This window comes from Bufo gargarizans, chromosome 2 (assembly GCF_014858855.1).
Source record: "Bufo gargarizans isolate SCDJY-AF-19 chromosome 2, ASM1485885v1, whole genome shotgun sequence".
Lineage (NCBI taxonomy): Eukaryota > Metazoa > Chordata > Amphibia > Anura > Bufonidae > Bufo > Bufo gargarizans.
The window spans coordinates 198005736-198025132 of record NC_058081.1 but is presented as its reverse complement, the minus strand read 5'-3'; the positions used below and the strand labels follow the sequence as shown (position 1 = coordinate 198025132).

At 44.2% G+C, this 19397-nt stretch overlaps 1 protein-coding gene across 1 annotated transcript in view; it reads left to right on the top strand.

Moving 5' to 3' along the window:
- Positions 1–992: 992 nt before the first annotated feature.
- The window catches only part of TBC1D2B (TBC1 domain family member 2B), a 63357-nt gene continuing 44952 nt past the window's right edge, over positions 993–19397 (top strand). Inside the window, exon 1 of the mRNA XM_044283372.1 lies at positions 993–1605. Coding sequence (XP_044139307.1) covers positions 1261–1605 — 345 coding nt within the window. The 5' untranslated portion in view covers positions 993–1260. The remainder of the gene's footprint in view (positions 1606–19397) is intronic.

Below are 19397 nucleotides of genomic sequence, written 5' to 3'. Positions count from 1 at the left end.
GGTTAAACTTCTGAATGATATGTGCAGCTGTAGTAACAGGAACATCCAGTTTGGAGATGGTCTTATAGCCTTTACCGTTTTTCAATAATTTTCCTTCTAATCTCCTGAGACTACTCTCCCCTTAGCTTTCTTTGGTCCATGTTCAGTGTGGTGCACACCATGATACCAAACAGCACAACGACTACTTTTCACCCTTCAAATAGGCAGACTGACCGATTACAAGTTTGAAGACACCTGTTAATGCTTGGTGCCCCATCTAAATTAGGTTGCTGGATTCCAAACGCAATTGTCGATGGTGCATGATGGGTTTAAACCCCTATAATGACCCACCAAATATGCCCGGCCCCCTCACCGAGGTTATACTTACCCCGCTCCCCGGCACTCGCGTCGCTCCTGATCCCCGCACAGCCGCCAAGCCTTCCTAGCATCGCGTGTGACGCTAGGGAGGCTCGTCCCTGTTACTACCGTCACCGGGGACATGCAGCGGTGGCTGTGTCGGGATCAGGAGCGACCCAGGTGTCGGGGTGCGGGGTAGATATAATCTACATGAGGGGCCCAGCCATTAGGGGGTCATTATAGGGGTTGGATAACCCTCTTAATGTGTCAGGGCTCAGTGTGCAGCTCTTTGTGCAGGGGGGGCAGACAGTCCTGGGATAGGACCTGCACACCTTGACAGACCTCTCCTTAACCGGGACACGTCTCAGGCTTCCTGGAAACGTTTATTTGCAGTATTCATGTGTGTGAACTAGACTGGTGCTAGGCACGAGTGCTCCAGCGTTACATACGTGGCAATGCTCTGTACACTAGGGTGGAAACCATATTAATATATTTATTTTGCAATGGTCGTGACTAGTTGGCTAAGAACTGGTCACACTAAAGGGGAAACATACGCCCCTCTGAAACTTACTTTCATGGCACGGCTAGGCATGACGGGTAATGTAGTTTGTGCTTTGATTCGTGCTTAGGTTTTCCTGGACGGGAAACTACAATTCCCATGAAGCACTGCGCTGGCTTGCAGTCAGGGGATATGGAAAGCAGTGGAGGGTGCAGAGTGTGAACGAAGGCTTTTAGCAAGACAAGTGGTTGAGAGAGGCGCAGTGGTCAGAGCCCGGAGAGCAGAGGAAATGTACGGCGATCACATGTGCAGCTGACAGGATATACTGGTGCTGAGCCCTCATACACTCTGCATTGCAGCTTCTAGGAAGTTCCAGCTTCTCACTGGAGACACTGGGCACCAGTGCCCCATGGGAAGACCCACTCATGCCAGAGGTCACAGAGATGCCAGGGGTGGAAGACAGAAGAGGTAGTCAGGACCCTCCCATTGGAGATCACAAGACTCCATCATCTGGAGACCTCACCAGAGACTCACCACCCAGGCTTTGTGGACATCTGGCCAAGCTCTCTGGAAAAGGACCTTTGAGGAGCTTCAAGAATCGTTGGTTTGTCTTTGACCCAAGAAGGTGCCATCTCTATTACTTTAAAAGTCCTCAGGACACCCAGCCACTGGGTCACATAGACATTGGTGATGCCTCTTTCAGCTATGACCTGGAGGCAGATGAGGGTCAGTTTGAGATCCACAGCTCTGGAAGGGTATCCATGGTTCGGGTAAGTATTGCCATATGTTTCTGGTGTGGTTACCTCTTGTGTAGGTGGATCTGACCATACTTTCCTTAGAAGCTTTTTCTTTCGCTGCATTTGTAGTTTTCCTTAAGAAATGCAGTGTAAGTACCTTAAAGGGAAACTGTCAGCAAGGCCATTCTGTCGTAACCATTGGCAGTATGACTACGTGATGGTTCTCACAATCTTAATGAACGCTGTTTCACTCTAAAGCCTTGTCTTGCTTTCGAGAAAGCTTGGTTTTAAAGTGTTCCTCCAGGCGTACTCTCCTACCCGGTGTCAAATTGACAGATGCGCCTACCTTCTGGGTGGTATAGTTGGCGAGGCATGCAAAACCTGGTGAGCATCACAGGGATCTTACTACGACCCTTCTGCAATATAGTCACACTTGGCTTAGAGCCACCATCAGGGGTGCACCACCAATGAGGCCAGGTGAGGCGATCACCTCAGGCATGGGCAGCGGAAGGGCCATGGGCAAAGAGCGCTTTCATTGTGGCAAAGGGGTTAGGTTAAGAAATTGGCACTGGGGGAGGGGGCGTTTTAGTTTTTGCCTCAGGCAGCAGAAAGGCTAGGTGCACCCCTGGTCACCACCCAGCACGCAGCAGTCTCTGCCCAATGGCTGTAGCAGAACCTTGATGGGGATGCCCTGTCTCTAGATGGGATAGACAGACCAGATTATCTGCTGGATATGCCCTATATGTCTGCTCCACCTCTGGGACTGCACTTATAATAGAGGGCCCTGACTACCAGGGACAATGGAAGTTACTTGAGAGAGTCACGCATGCGCTGCAGTGCCTCCACAGCTCTCTCCATTCACTTCCATAGTTCTGAAAATTGCTATACAAGCGTACTCTCCTGTTTCAGGAACGCCCGTAGTATTGAACGTAGAGAGCTGTGCGTGTGTGACCACCTCTCCATCACAACAGCCGCAAAATGCAGTGGCGAGGCTCAGACCCCTTTAGTTTTATGTGCAAGACACAAGGACAAATGTCCGCTAGGCGGCTCCCAACTAGATACCCACTGCTCACTGTGATTGACAGGTCTCTCCCTAGGCACAAACTTGCAGTATCACCGACTGAAAGCCAGTGTTAACACTATGAAGTTCTAGAATGCGGGATGAGCAGTGATTGAACAGCAGATTGAACTTACTGACAGTTTCCCTTTAAGGCTACTTTCACACTTGCGGCAGGATGGATCCGGCAGGCTGGTCTCCCTGTCGGATCCGTCCTTCCGCTGTTTCGCCAGACCGCCGCTCCGTCCCCATTGACTATAATGGAGACGGGGGCGCAGTACGGCAGTTCGCGGTCAGAGACCGCCGGACTAAAAAGTCGGACATGCAGGACTTTTAGTCTGGCAGCCTTTCGCCGCGCACTGCCGTTTTGCCACGGGGTGCCGCCCCCGTCCCCATTATAGTCAATGGGGACGGAGCAGCGGTCCGGCTGAAACAGCGGAAGGACGGATCCGACAGGGAGACCAGCCTGCCGGATCCGTCCTGCCGCAAGTGTGAAAGTAGCCTTAATAACTTATAATGTACATGTGTTTATTGTCCTGCTGAATTGTGAACTGGATGGACCTTTTGTTAGAAGGTCACCCTGATTTTAAACTCATCACTGGGGGTCTGGATGAGAACCCTAGTCATCAGCTATAACCTGGGGGAAAACCTAATTGCAAGTGTTCAGTTTTTTTGCTGTGCTGACAAACCACCGTGTGAATAAACCTTAAGGGGCCGATCACATGGTGTCTTATCCAGGCTGACTTTAAAGTGGTTCTCCGGGAATTAAGAAAATTAAAATACTTAAATATTCATTCGTTAGAAATATATTCCTAAATACCTTTTATTAGTTATAATGGCTTGTTTTGTCCAGGGAGCAATCATTAGGAGAAATAAAATAGCTGCCGTCCTATTAGTCCACACAGAACCTGTCCTAATTACACAGGAGGACAAGTTAAAGAGCTGGGCCATCTTCCTCTCTTACTTGTCAGGGAATATGATCCTGAATACAGTTTAATATGATCTGAATACAGTTTAATATGATCTTCACCTGTATTATGACGGAATGAATAACGGAATGCCTCTAAAGGCATTCCGTAATAGAATTACGTTATGCTCCGTGGTATCGGAATCCATACCACAATTCTGCTTTTACCACCAAATGAAGCGTGAACAAATTTCAAAATATGAAATTCGCTCATCTCTACTCATAATCTCCATTCCTACAGAGATTCAGCTGAAGATCTTATCATCTGTATTCAGGATTATAATCCCTGACAAGTACAGAAGAGAGGAGGATGAGGCAGTTCTTTAGCTCAGTGTTGTATAGTAACTTGTCCTCCTGTGTGATTAGGACAGGTTTTGTGTGCACTAATATGTCAGCGGCCATTTTATTTCTCCTAATGATTGCTCCCTAGACAAAATTAACCATTATAACTAATGAAAGGTATTTGGGAATATATGTATAATAAAGGAATATTTAAGTATTTTCATTTTTTCAATTCCCAGAGAACCCCTTTTAATGTGGATTCTACACCAGAAATCTGGAATCTGTCTCGCTTTTTTCTCAATAGCAGGCTGCAGTTATGGCTGCAACCATGCCGAAAATAGACCTCATCTTCCTTGGCACGGGCATAACCTCCAATTGAAAACAATGGGAGGCGGATTTTTGATGCAGAGTCTGCGCCAAAGTCAACTGCAAAAGACACCATGTAAATGACCCCTTAGAGTGGTTATATACAATGACACCCGAGGAATAAGGCCGGGTTCAAATCACCGTAAAAAAAAACCAGAAAAAAAACCTAAACGTATACTGTATTTTAAGCATCTATTGTGCTCAGTTATGCTCATTTTGCATCCGTTTTAGCCATATCTGTATTGATTATTTTAGACAGAAGAAAATTCCTACACAAACTATTTTTTTCCCCATCTAAAATAACGGATCTCAGACAAAGATGGTTTAAACAGATGCAAAATGTGCATAACTGAGCATAACGGATGCTTAAAATACAATAAAATTCCCAAACATTCTGCATCCAGTGCATGTAAATCGAGTTTTTGTCTTCCCGTTCACATGCATTGAAAACGTTATGCACTACCCAAAGAAAAATCAGCCAGAAGCATACGTGTAGGATAACAGGCTGACGTGGATGGACAGATCAGCGTCACAAACTGTTGCTATGTATAAAAAAATGTTTAGGCCTCTTTGACACGTCCGCGTCGACATCCCTGCTCATTGGTTCATCTATGAAGGTGTCCTTGAAGGATCTGTGTTTGGTCTGTGTGTCCATTTTTTTTATCTCCATGTGTGATCCTTGTTCCTTGGATACTACTAGGCTGAAAATGTATTTCCAGAGCAATGATTCATGAAAACAATGGACTTACTACAGATACCCTTTGTGTTGTGTCCATGTTTTTTATGGAACCATAGACTATAATGTGCATGAGGGATCAGTAATCATGGACAAAAATACAGTGTGCTTTTGTGGTGTCAACAAGGTCCATCATAAACCCGTGATGAGTGAAGAAGACACACATGAAAGTCAGTGGATACTAGAGCTGTCTGAGGAGTCCACCGGCGGCACATGTCCATGATTCACTGAAATATGAGAGAAATGATCTTATTAGTTGTGTTGTGAAGTCCGTGTACTTATGGTGGGGTCGGCAATGACAGACTAACAAATATCAGGACTTAAAAGTCCAAACAGCTTTTATTTTCCATCCAACACATCGTGCCATATTCGACAAATTACCTTATAATATAATGAATAATACACAACTACCATTGTGGATAAAAAAATGGCCGCGGTCTTTATTAACTGAGGGGGGGGAAAAGGTGGGTAACCATAAATAATAAAATACCATAAATTATTAAGCCATTAAACTTTTGCAATATTAAATCGAGTCCATTAGTGCACTACTCATCCATAGTCCACCCAGTAAGGCTGAGCGACTAACCCCCCCACCCTTTTACACTCCCCCCTTTCCAAAGACCGCGACTAAAACATTGGGAGGGCGGGCGGGACACGATCCTTCCTCTTCTTCTCCCCAGCCGCTGACAGAGCTCCCACAGGTGAGTGTCCACAATAAATACCCATTCTTTTTCCCGCTGAAACTTGACTCAGCCAATCCATAACTTCAGCTAAAATTAGCCCTTTGCCCAGCAACCGATCAGCAACCATTCCTGGCCAATCACCTTTGGTTGCCTGGCTGACCTTTGATTCACCTGTGGAGAATAATGGAGGGAAAGCAGGGAAATAGGGGGAGATAGACAAATCAAACCATACAACCTAATAAATATAAGTCTCAATTGTCACCATGAGGGGCAAATGCCTATATCGGCACAGCCCCTTTCAAGACAGTGGCATGCAAGTTCATTAGTCACTTTTTGCATCCACCAGAAATTACCTTGCCCATCTGGGCGCTAACTATACATTAGGTTACCTCACCTATATACTACAAAACCAAACACTGGGATCAGGCTTTTCATAGCCATCACAGGTCATGCAACTTCCAGGCACTGACCCTGAATGAGGCTCTCAGCCCTGTCTTTATCCCCACAGCAATGAGCCCAGCAGCTACACCCGGGTTCATCTCAGGCTAGGGCAGTGCTTCTCAATTATTTTCTGTCATGCGGCATGCCCCCCCTAGGAAGAAGAAAACATTTCGCGCCCCCCGCGTGACTGTAAATAGTATCATTTGTCTATAAAATTGTTATAAGTACACCTCTGCATAACACTGTATCCTTATTAACGTATAAGAGAATAAAAAAAGAAAGGTGGATCAATTTACAACAAAGAATAGCTTTATTAACTGTAGCAGAAAAGATTTAAAGGAGCACCTTCCCCCTCCTCCTTTTGATCCAGGGTACTGCCTTCTAGTTCGTCGTATACTTTTTCCTCCTCCATCCCCTGGTTACTATTTCTTTTCCCCTTTTCAGTTTTATTATCAGATTTTGTGTTTGTCCTACCTCCTCTCCTTGACCCCTGCTCTTTATGTTCTTTCTGTGCTTCAGCTCTTGTTTTCCCACCTGGTGATGCTGCGGATGTATCTTTGCGACTCTGCCTTGGTGACATGCCGACGTCCTGTTCTTTCTCTTCTGTGAGTGGCACTAGGAACCGGCGTATTGATTCCTGTTTATCTCCACGGGTCCTCTGCATGTGTCACGTGCGTTGGCGGTCAAGTGGTCCTCCGCGTCGGGCTGCTACTGGGGCTGCGCTGGGACAATCTCCAGTGATCGCGCCGCGCTGCTCCCTCTCTCCAGCCGTAGAGTTGCTAGGCAACCGACACCGTGTGGGACGCCGCTTGCGAGTGAGTCGGATAATCCGATCTGGACATCCAATATGACAGTGTTTGCCGAGGTCAAACGAGCCCCCCTTTATGGAGGCTCGCGCCCCACTATTTGAGAAGCACTAGGCTAGGGGAAAATGGAATGAGAGGGAATGGCAGGTCCCTCCATAACCAAAAAAAAACTACCAACAAACCCCAAAAAAGTTTACACAACGCACCGGGTCACAGCGTGCGTACGTCAGGAGGTCAGGATTCCGAGCGCAGCGGGAGACCACGGAGCGGGAGTAATAGCAAGTGCTACATGACACAAACGAATCCTCGATGCAAAAAATTAGCATCGAGGATTTTTTTTTTTGTGTAGAATTACTCGATTTAGTCGAGTACTCGTTGCAGCCCTAGTTCAATATTTCAGTTTTTTTCTTCTGCGTGGATGTAATCAGTTTTGATGCATTTTTCATGTGCGTGAAAAAAACTGAAGAATAACACTCAATGGGGGAGGTTTAGGATAACTGGCATAGCTACCCATAGCAACTAGGGATGAGCGAATCGACTTCAGATGAAACATCCGAAGTCTATTTGCATATTAATTAGTTTCAATACTGTACAGAGTGAGCGCTTCTTACAGTATTAGAATGTATTGGCTCCTATGAGCCGAAGTTATTACTTTGCGAACTCTCGCGAGACTTCTCATAATAACTTCATAAATTAATTTCTACTGTAAAAAAACATTTTCCGAACTCAGGTTCTTTTCCAAGGTACCACTTGATAAAGCAACCGTAAGTAAAAAAAACACATTTCATCCAGATGGTTTACGGTTTTCAGGCAAGCCCTATTCACTTATATCCAGCCAGGGCTGCATGAAAAATGTACAATATAGAACATGCTGCCATTTTTCCTGAACGCAGAGATGATGGTGAAAGACGACGCTCACGTGCACATACATGCCCATTGAAATGAATGGGTCAGGATGCTGTATGTTCACAACACATATGGCATCTGGATGGAAAACTTGCTTGTGTGAAATTAGCCTAAACCAGTACAATCTAAATAGAGATTTTCAAAATCGGCATGGAAATTGACCTGCAGTATATCAATTGTGCGGATTTTCAGTGAAGATGTCATCCTTTGAAATGCAAAGGGTGAAATCTCCAGCAAATCCACATCAAAATCTGCAGAGCCACGATTTGTGGACCACAAAAAATGGATGCAGTTGTGTGCATAAGACCTGCAATAAATGCAGATCGGATGCAAACAAAAACCAAGGTTGCGTGCATAAGTCGTAATGCAGTCTAATGCTGCAAATGTCTTCATTATGCTACTAAATAGATAAAAGCTATACTGCTTTCTGGGCCAGTTTTCAGGAGACAGATCCTGTTGGGGAGGAGAGTGTTTGTTTTTGGGTTAATGATCTACCAAGTAAAACTATGTACTGTGCGGATAGATTATATGACGTGTATATACCGTACAAGAAGAGATGACTCACTCTAGTATTTCATTAAAGGGGTATTCTCATCTCAGACAATGGGGCCATTTCGCTAGGATATGCCCCATTGTCTGATAGGTGTGTGACCCATACCTATATCGAGAACGGAGCCCCAAAAGTGGTGGAGGGCACACTGTGCATGCGCAGCCACCCATGATTCATTTTCTATGGGGCCGGCAACAATAGCCAAGCGCTGGCTCAGCTATTTCTATCGGGCCCATAGAAGTGAATGGGAGCGGTGGCCGGTCATGCGCGGTGCGATCCAATTCACTTCTATGGTGAGAGCGCTTGGTGGTGGCCGGACCAGAGTCCTCCAGCCACTACCTTGCGGGGCTCCGTTCCCGATACAGGGCCGCAATCTTGTGCCCAGTATGGCACTGTATTACACAGGTATTCTAGAGGTAAAACTGGCTTGGCTTCCCAACCAATCAGATTCCACCTTTTAATTTTTCTGAGCTCCTTTGGAAAATGAAAGGATCAATCTGATTGGCTGCCATTTGGCAACTAAGCCAGTTTTCCTTTACACCAGTTTTGATAAATCTCCCCCAATATGTCATCCGGTCATGCATGCCACACAGTAGGAGGTGTAGAGAATACAATACAGGGGCATGATGTGAAATGGGTAGTTGACCATGTTAGGGCCCTTTCACACCTGCGTTATAGTCTTCCGGCATAGAGTTCCGTCGTCGGGGCTCTATGCCGGAAGAATACTGATCAGGATTTTCCTAATGCATTCTGAATGGACAGTCCGTCCTTCAGGATGCATCAGGATGTCTTCAGTTCCGGAACGGAACATTTTTTGGCCGCAGCAAATAGCGCAGCATGCTGCGCTTTTTGCTCCGGCCAAAAATCCGGAACACTTGCCGCAAGGCCGGATCCGGAATGAATGCCCATTGAAAGGCATTGATCCGGATCCGGCCTTAAGCTAAACGTCGTTTCGGCGCATTGCCGGATGCGACGTTTAGCTTTTTCTCAATGGTTACCATGGCTGCCGGGACGCTAAAGTCCTGGCAGCCATGGTAAACTGTAGTGGGGAGCGGGGAGCAGCATACTTACCATCCGTGCGGCTCCCGGGGCGCTCCAGAGTGACGTCAGGGCGCCCCAGGCGCATGGATGACGTGATCGCATGGATCACATGATCCATGCGCATGGGGCGCTCTGACGTCATTCTGGAGCGCCCCGGGAGCCGCACGGATGGTAAGTATGCTGCTCCCCCGCTCCCCACTACTACTATGGCACCCAGGACTTTAATAGCGTCCTGGGTGCCATAGTAACACTGAAAGCATTTTGAAGACGGATCCGTCTTCAAATGCTTTCAGTACACTTGCGTTTTTCCGGATCCGGCGTGTAATTCCGGCAAGTGGAGTACACGCCGGATCCGGACAACGCAAGTGTGAAAGAGGCCTAAGGGTACTTTCACACTTGCGTTAAACTTTTCCGGTATTGAGTTCCGTCCTAGGGGCTCAATACTGGAAAAAACTGATCAGTTTTATCCTAATGCATTCTGAATGGAGAGCATTCCGTTCAGTATGCATCAGGATGTCTTCAGTTCAGTCACTGTACGGTTTTTGGATGGAGAAAATAACGCAGCATGCTGCAGCATTTTCTCTGTCCAAAATTCCGGAACACTTACCAGAATGCCGGATCCTGCATTATTTTCCATTTAAAATGAATTAATTAGTACCCTAATACATGCTTGTTAGCAGCTGTCAGATCTGCCTCATAGAAGGGTATGCTGAACAGGGAACCCCCTCTATAAAGCCTGTTAGGCCTCGTTCACGGCAACAATACGGATTAGGTTCAGATGCGTTCAGGGTGCGTTTAGTGAAACTCGCACCTTTCGCATGTGCGCTAATTGGTGACGATCCCCCCTGCTGCGCTGAACGTCCTTTCGGACAGGACACTTGAAGAGGGGCAAGCCAAGAGTTCTATGGCAAATTGTGCCAGCTCTGGCCACAGGTCAAGCCTGCACACCCAGTAGTCCAGGGGTTCCTAGCTTCTCAGCCCGTCCACATTGGCCGTTAACCCGATGTAGTCGGACACCTGTCAGTCTAGGCATTCCCTGAGGCTGTATTCATAGGGCAGCGGTCGATGGGTTGGCAGTAAGAATGATCTTCTATCCGAAGTGACCAACACATCTTCAAACTGCCCTCTTCTTGCAGGTGCGGTAGGATTGCTACCCGCACCTGTTTTGCTATGGGTGGAAATGCTGCATTCTGCCAGCCCTTTGTGATGCTGGTAACATGTCTGCCATTTTGTGTTTGTACCGGGGATCTAAGTATGTTGCCAACCAGTATTGGTTCTTCTTACCCTTTATGCTTTTTATATGGGGGTCCCTCTTCAAACACTGGAACATGTAGGCCCCCATTTGCACTAAATTGGAAGCGGTGGAGCGCCCTGGCTCCTGCTCATCGCCCAGGAGAATGTCGTCCTCAGTCTCCTCCCCCCAGCCATGGACAACACCAGGGATCCCTGAAAAGTTTAAAGCCTGCTCTTCTTGCTCCTCCTCCTCCTCCCCCCAGCCACCATCCTCCTCTTCAGACTCCTGCTGACTTGTCTCAGATGGAGTAGCCCCCCTGGGAATTCATTCAGCATTGCGACTTCCTCATTTTCCAGCTCCTGCTCCACGATGGCTTTATCAATGACTCAACGCAATGCACGCTCCAGAAAGAAGGCGTAAGGTACGATGTCACTGATGGCGCCCTCGCTCAGACTGACCAATTTGGTGATCTCATCAAATGGCTGCAGAAATCTGCATGCGTCGCGCATGAGCAGCCACTGGCGCAGTGAAAAGAAACCAAACTCCCCACAACCTGTCTTGCTGCAGAGTTCGTACAGGTAATCGTTAACAGCACGTTGCTGCTGGAGCAGCCTATCAAGCATATACAAGGTGGAGTTCCAGCACGTCGGGCAGTCACAAATCAGACGTCTGATGGGCAGGTGGTGTCGCTGCTGAACGTCAGCAAGGCGAACCATGGCCGTGTAAGATCTTCTAAAATGGCCAGAGATTTTCCTGGCCTGCCGCAAGACGTCCTGGACGCGGGGTATTTGGCAACGAATCGCTGCACGACTAAGTTCAGGACGTGTGCCATGCACGGCACGTGTGTCATTTTGCCCCGTTTCAGCGCGCTCAGCAGATTGGCACCGTTGTCGCACACCACTTTACCAACTGTCAAATTGAGCGGGGTTAGCTACTGATCGGCCTGTGACCACAGAGCTGAAAGCAGTGCAGGACCGGTGTGGCTCTTGGCTTCCAGGCACAACAGCCGCAGCACAGCATGGCAACGTCTCACCTGACACGTTGAATAGGTTCTGGGGAGCCTGGAAGCAGTGGGAAAGGAGGAGAAGACGGAGGATGGAGTAGGAGGAGGAGAAGAAGAGGCACGGGTGCCACGGGTTACATACTTGACAGCCGTCAGAAGGTTCACCCAGTGGGCAGTAAAAGTTATGTACCTTCCCTGCCCGTGTTTGCTAGACCACGTGTCTGTGGTCAGATGCATCTTGGCACCGACACGGTGTGCCAGAGATATATTCACTTGCCGCTGAATGTGGCCATATAACTCTGGGATGCCCTTCTGGGAGAAATATTTCCTTTCGGAGACCTTCGTTTGCAGTGTGCTAATGGCCACAAATTTTCTAAAGGCCTCCTAGTCCACCAGTTTATATGGCAGTAGTTGGCGGCTAGCATTTCCGACAAGCCAGCGGTCAGCCGTTGGGCAAGAGGGTTATCCGCCGTCATCAACTCTTTACGCTCAAACATTACATACACTAGCAAAACACAGAATGTAAAATGGCTGCCAGATCGGGTACTGAATAGAAATGTGTTCCCTGTACAAGCGGGTGGCCATGAGCGCCCATGTGCTCACAAAACTGAAACTGGCTTCCTCCTTTGATGCTCAATATCATTAGGATCCCATAGGGTGGACTGACACTGATCATAATCTTAAGGCCTAGCCCACACATCTCTCTGATTTTGGCTCACAAATACAGAACTGGAAGAAATCTTTCTGTAAGGCCTCATGCAACAACCAACCGTATTTTTCATTTGTGTGCTATCTGCATTTTTTTTGCGGATGGCACACTGACCTATTAATTTCTATGCGATCATGCGCACATCCGTATTTTTTTTGCAGATCCGTGTGGCTGTTTCACAGAATATTGAACTTGTCCTTTTCTGGTCTGCGTCCTTTCTATTGATGGGTGTGAGACACAGATGGTATCTGCAGTTTCAGGATCCGTGATTTTGTGTACCGAAATTTTTGGGTGGTTTTTGCTAACGTTCACGAATGGAAATCACTGAGCAAGCACTGACATGTGAATTGGGGCTAAGACATTTCTTGGCGATATAACATCATGGTATATGATGGCCAAGTGATGGCATTCGCTATTAGATAAAAATCCCATTGTGGCTCTGATTGGAAACTTATGCAGCAGGACAGACCTTGTGTGACCAGAGCCCTTTAGGCTACTTTCACATTAGCGTTCGGGGCTCCGCTTGTGAGTTCCGTTTGAAGGCTCTCACAAGCGGCCCCGAACGGATCCGTCCAGCCCTAATGCATTCTGAGTGGATGAGGATCCGCTCAGAATGCATTAGTCTGGCAGCGTTTGGCTTGCAGCGTTCGGGTGTCCGCCTGGCCGTGCGGAGGCAAACAGATCCGTCCAGAGTTACAATGGAAGTCAATGGGGGCGGATCCGTTCGAAGGTGACACAATATGGTGCATTTTTCAAACGGATCTGCCCCCCATTGACTTTCAATGTAAAGTCTGGACGGATCCGTCTGAATACAAATTGTACATAGACTTTTTTAGTAAAATATAATGCAGACGGTTCCGCCTGAACGGATACCATCGTTTTCATTACAGGAGTGGATCCGTCTGTGCAGATACCAGACGGATCCGCTCCGAACGCAAGTGTGAAAGTAGCCTAAGGTAATGATTATGGTGCGCCACAATGGCATGCAGTGTCTGCCGCTCTTTCTGAACATAGACTGTCAGGTTGTTCTTTTTTTGTACTCTTTTGCATCCTGTTTTGCGTTGACTATGATGATGCTTGTATGAAACCTGCCTACGCACAGGTATTTTCATTTCCTGACACGTGGTGTTTGATGACCAGTTCATTGTTTAATGTGTAGACTGGAAACAGGATTAAGAACAATTATCAGGTGCAGTTTGGTCATGTAAACAGCCACGGGCTCTTCGTAATGTGCAAAAGTCTAATCCCCTTCAGTGTCAGGCCCTGATCGCATCACGTTTTCAGCCTACATTGGCGCTACGTATGTACGTCTGGGGGACACATATCTGACTGGAGGTTGCAAGCTATCACACTGCATAGGTATTCAGCGGGATATGTCGCTAACAGGCTGCCATTGTGATAAAAAAAAAGCATACCGCCCTTCATATGTCTTCTTTTTTTTTTTCTTAAACCTTTGTGTGGATAGCTTTTTATGCTGTTCTTTACCACCAAAACTGTATACTGTCACGTTTTAGGTCTTTTATTCTCCATCAGGTAAATGGAGCCCTATGGATCCATTTATCATATATTCCTAAAACCTAAACCTTGGGCTTGAACAAACCAATATTCAGGATGTGCCTCAAAAATTAACACACAGTACCAACATGTGTATGAGTAATAATACACATGTTATTAAATCGTCATGCTAATAAAATCACAGAGAAGCTAAAAATAGGGTGGCTTCGTATACACCCAAGAAGTGGGTAAAAAACAGCAATGGTAAAAAAAAAAAAAAATTAACATCAACGCATAAAGTTAAAGTAAAGAAAAATCTAGTGTATAGCGGGAATCGTAAAACAGCAATTATTATACTACAGCGAAATACAGCAGTGGTTAGTGCAGCCAATGCGTTTCGTCGTTGGCTTCCTCAGCGGTACAGAAGCCACCTCACACTTCCCCAGTATAATGTATGTATGCAGGGTGTCCAATCAGAGTGTGTGTGTGTGTATATATATATATATATATATATATAGCAGATTGATTTAGCGTAGTTATAGTTAGCATAGACAGGAGTATTGGCAGACATATCGCCACCAGCACAAAGGGGCTAAACCCACATGGTCATATAGCTAACCAAAGTGGGGTTGATTAACCCCTTAAGGACCAGGCTCATTTTCACCTTAAGGACCAGGCCATTTTTTGCAAATCTGACCAGTGTCACTTTAAGTGCTGATAACTTTAAAACGCTTTTACTTATACAGGCCATTCTGAGATTGTTTTTTCGTCACATATTGTACTTCATGACACTGGTAAAATAAAGTCAAAAAAATTAATTTTTTTGCATAATAAAATACCTAATTTACCAAAAATTTGGAAAAATTAGCAAATATCAAAGTTTCAGTTTCTCTACTTCTGTAATACATAGTAATACCCCCAAAAATTGTGATGACTTTACATTCCCCATATGTCTACTTCATGTTTATAGCATTTTGGGAATGATATTTTATTTTTTGGGGATGTTACAAGGGTTAGAAGTTTAGAAGCAAATTTTGAAATTTTTCAGAAATCTTCAAAATCCCACTTTTTATGGACCAGTTCAGGTTTGAAGTCACTTTGTGAGGCTTAGATAATAGAAACCTCCCAAAAATGACCCCATTCTAGAAACTACACCCCTCAAGGTATTCAAAACTGTTTTTACAAACTTTTTTAACCCTTTAGGTCTTCCACAAGACTTCATGGCAAAAAGACATACATTTTAAGAATTTTGATTTTTGGGAAAATTTTCCAATATAATCAATTTTTTCCTGGAAAAAAACAAGGGTTAACTGCCAAACAAAACTCAAAATGGGTTGCCCTGCTTCTGTAGTTTGCAGAAATACCCCATATGTGGTCGTAAACTACTGTTTGGCCAAACGGGAGGACATAGAAGGAGGGGAACACCATATGGGTTTTGCAAGGCAGATTTTGCAGGACTGGTTTTGTTTATACCATGTTCCATTTCAAGCCCCCCCTTGTACCCCTAGAATAGAAATTGCAAAAAAGTGACTCCATCTAAGAAAGTACACCCCTCAAGGTATTCAAAACTGGGTTTACAAACTTTGTTAACCCTGTAGGTGTTCCACAAGAGTTAATGGCAGATGGAGAAACAATTTAGAAATTTCTATTTTTTGGAAAATTTTCAATTTTAACCCATTTTTTACAGCAATAAAGTAAGGGTTAACAGCCAAACAAAACTCAAAATGGGTTGCCCTGCTTCTGTAGTTTGCAGAAATACCCCATATGTGGTCGTAAACTACTGTTTGGCCAAACAGGAGGACATAGAAGGAGGGGAATACCATATGGGTTTTGCAAGGCAGATTTTGCAGGACTGGTTTTGTTTATACCATGTTCCATTTCAAGCCCCCCCTTGTACCCCTAGAATAGAAATGGCAAAAAAGTGACTCCATCTAAGAAAGTACACCCCTCAAGGTATTCAAAACTGGGTTTACAAACTTTGTTAACCCTGTAGGTGTTCCACAAGAGTTAATGGCAGATGGAGAAACAATTTAGAAATTTCTATTTTTTGGAAAATTTTCAATTTTAACCCATTTTTTACAGCAATAAAGTAAGGGTTAACAGCCAAACAAAACTCAATATGGGTTGCCCTGATTCTGTAGTTTGCAGAAACACCCCACATGTGGCCGTAAACTACTGTACGGACACACGGTAGGGCGTAGAGGGAAAGGTGCGGCGTGTGGTTTTTGGAAAGCAGATTTTGCTGGACTAATTTATTTACACCATGTCCCATTTGAAGCCCCCCTGATGCACCCCTAGAGTAGAAACTCCATAAAAGTGACCCCATCTAAGAAACTACACCCCTCAAGGCATTCAAAACTGGTTTTACAAACTTTGTTAACCCTTTAGGTGTTCCACAAGAGTTATTGGCAAATGGAGATGAAATTCGAGAATTTAAATTTTTTGCCAAATTTATTATTTGCTCCATTTTTTCCAGTAACAAAGCAAGGGTTAACAGCCAAACAAAAGTCTATATTTATTGCCCAGATTCTGTAGTTTGCAGAAAAACCCCCCATATGTGGCCGTAAACTACTGTACGGGCACACGGTAGGGCGTAGAGGGAAAGGTGCGACGTGTGGCTTTTAGAAGGCAGATTTTGCTGGACTGGTTTATTTACACCATGTCCCATTTGAAGCCCCCGTAGAGTAGAAACTCCATAAAAGTGACCCCATCTAAGAAACTACACCCCTCAAGGTATTCAAAACTGGTTTTCCAAACTTTGTTAACCCTTTAGGTGTTCCACAAGAGTTATTGGCAAATGGAGATGAAATTCGAGAATTTAAATTTTTTGCCAAATTTTTTATTTACTCCATTTTTTCCAGTAACAAAGCAAGGGTTAACAGCCAAACAAAAGTCTATATTTATTGCCCAGATTCTGTCGTTTGCAGAAACACCCCATATGTGGCCGTAAACTACTGTACGGGCACACAGTAGGGCGTAGAGGGAAAGGTGCGGCGTGTGGCTTTTAGAAGGCACATTTTGCTGGACTGGTTTATTTACACTATGTCCCATTTGAAGCCCCCCTGATGCACCCCTAGAGTAGAAACTCCAAAAAAGTGACCCCATTTTAGAAACTACGGGATAGGGTGGCAGTTTTGTTGGTACTATTTTAGGGTACATATGATTTTTGGTTGCTCTATATTACACTTTTTGTGAGGCAAAGTAACAAAAAATTGCTGTGTTGGCACCATTTTTATTTTTTGTTATTTACAACATTCATCTGACAGGTTGGATCATGTGGTACTTTTATAGAGCAGGTTGTCACGGACGCGACAATACCAAATATGACAACTTTTTTTGGTTGTTTGTTTCAGTTTTACATAACAAAGCATTTGAAAAAAAAAATGATTCTTTAGTGTCTCCACATTCTGAAAGCCATAGTTTTATTTATTTTTTGGGCGACTGTCTTGTGTAGGGGCTCATTTTTTTCGGGATGAGATGACTGTTTGATTGGCACTATTTTGGGGTGCATATGACTTTTTGATCGCTTGCTATTACACTTTTTGTGATCTAAGGTGACAAAAAAATTGCTTTTTTTACACCGTTTTTATTTTTTATATATTACGGTATTCACCTGAGGGGTTAGATCATGTGATATTTTTATAGAGCAGGTTATTACGGACGCAGTGATACCTAATATATATACTTTTTTTTTATTTATGTCAGTTTTACACAATGATTTCATTTTTGAAACAAAAAAAATCATGTTTTAGTGTCTCCATAGACTGAGAGCCATTGTTTTTTCAGTTTTTGGGCGATTATCTTAGGTAGGGTCTCATTTTTTGCGGGATAAGATTACGGTTTGATTGGCACTATTTTGGGGTGCGTATGACTTTTTGATCGCTTGCTATTACACTTTTTGTGATCTAAGGTGACAAAAAATGGCTTTTTTTACACCGTTTTTATTTTTTATTTTTTACGGTATTCACCTGAGGGGTTAGATCATGTGATATTGTTATAGAGCAGGTTATTACGGACGCAGTGATACCTAATATATATACTTTTTTTTTATTTATGTCAGTTTTACACAATGATTTCATTTTTGAAACAAAAAAAATCATGTTTTAGTGTCTCCATAGACTGAGAGCCATTGTTTTTTCAGTTTTTGGGCGATTATCTTAGGTAGGGTCTCATTTTTTGCGGGATAAGATTACGGTTTGATTGGCACTATTTTGGGGTGCGTATGACTTTTTGATCGCTTGCTATTACACTTTTTGTGATCTAAGGTGACAAAAAATGGCTTTTTTTACACAGTTTTTATTTTTTATTTTTTACGGTATTCACCTGAGGGGTTAGATCATGTGATATTGTTATAGAGCAGGTTATTACGGACGCAGTGATACCTAATATATATACTTTTTTTTTATTTGTCAGTTTTACACAATGATTTCATTTTTGAAACAAAAAAAATCATGTTTTAGTGTCTCCATAGTCTGAGAGCCATAGTTTTTTCAGTTTTTGGGCGATTATCTTGGGTAGGGTATGATTTTTGCGGGATGAGATGGCGGTTTGATTGGCACTATTTTGGGGTGCGTATGACTTTTTGATCGCTTGCTACTACACTTTTTGTGATGTAAGATGACAAAAAATGGCTTTTTTTACACCGTTTTTTTAATTTTTTTTTTACGGTATTCACCTGAGGGATTAGGTCATGTGATATTTTTATAGAGAAGGTTAATACGGACGCGTCAATACCCAATATATAAATATTTTTTTTATTTATTTAAGTTTTACACAATGATTTCATTTTTGAAAAAAAAAAAAAATGTTTTAGTGTCTTCATAGTCTGAGAGCCATAGTTTTTTCAGTTTTTGGGCGATTGTACTATGTAGGGGCTCATTTTTTGTGGGATGAGGTGACAGTTAGATTGGTACTATTTTGGGGGGCATACGCCGTTTTGATCGCTTGGTGTTGCACTTTTAGTGATGTAAGTTGACAAAAATGGCTTTTTTATACACAGTTTTTATTTTTTATTTTTTATGGTGCCTATCGGATGGGGTGGATCATGTAATATATTTATAGAGCCGTTCGTTACGGACGCAGCGATACCTAATATGTGTGTTTTTTCTTTTTTTTTCAATTTTTTATTAGAAAATCAGGGGAATGGGGCTTTTTTTTTTTTTTTTTTTACTTGAAACTTTATTTTTTTATTCCAAACACTTTTTTTTTTTTAACTTTTTTTAAAACTTTATTTCTATCCCACTCTGATCCCCTCTGCAATGCATTACAATACATCTGTATTGTAATGCATTGCCTGTTAGTGTATGACACTGAGTCATACACTAACTGGTTGCCTAGGAGACCCAGCCTGAGGCTGGATCTCCTCGGCTCCCGTAGAAGGCAGTTCCCGATGCCGTGCAGGGCATTGGGCAGCCTCTGCACGGCATCGGGCTGCCTTGTCACGCATCGGGTCCCCGCCACAGCAGCGCGGGGACTCGATGCGATCACTCACCTGCCGCAAACAACTTCTATGTCGCGGTCCGCGCGGACCGCGGCATAGAAAGGGTTAAT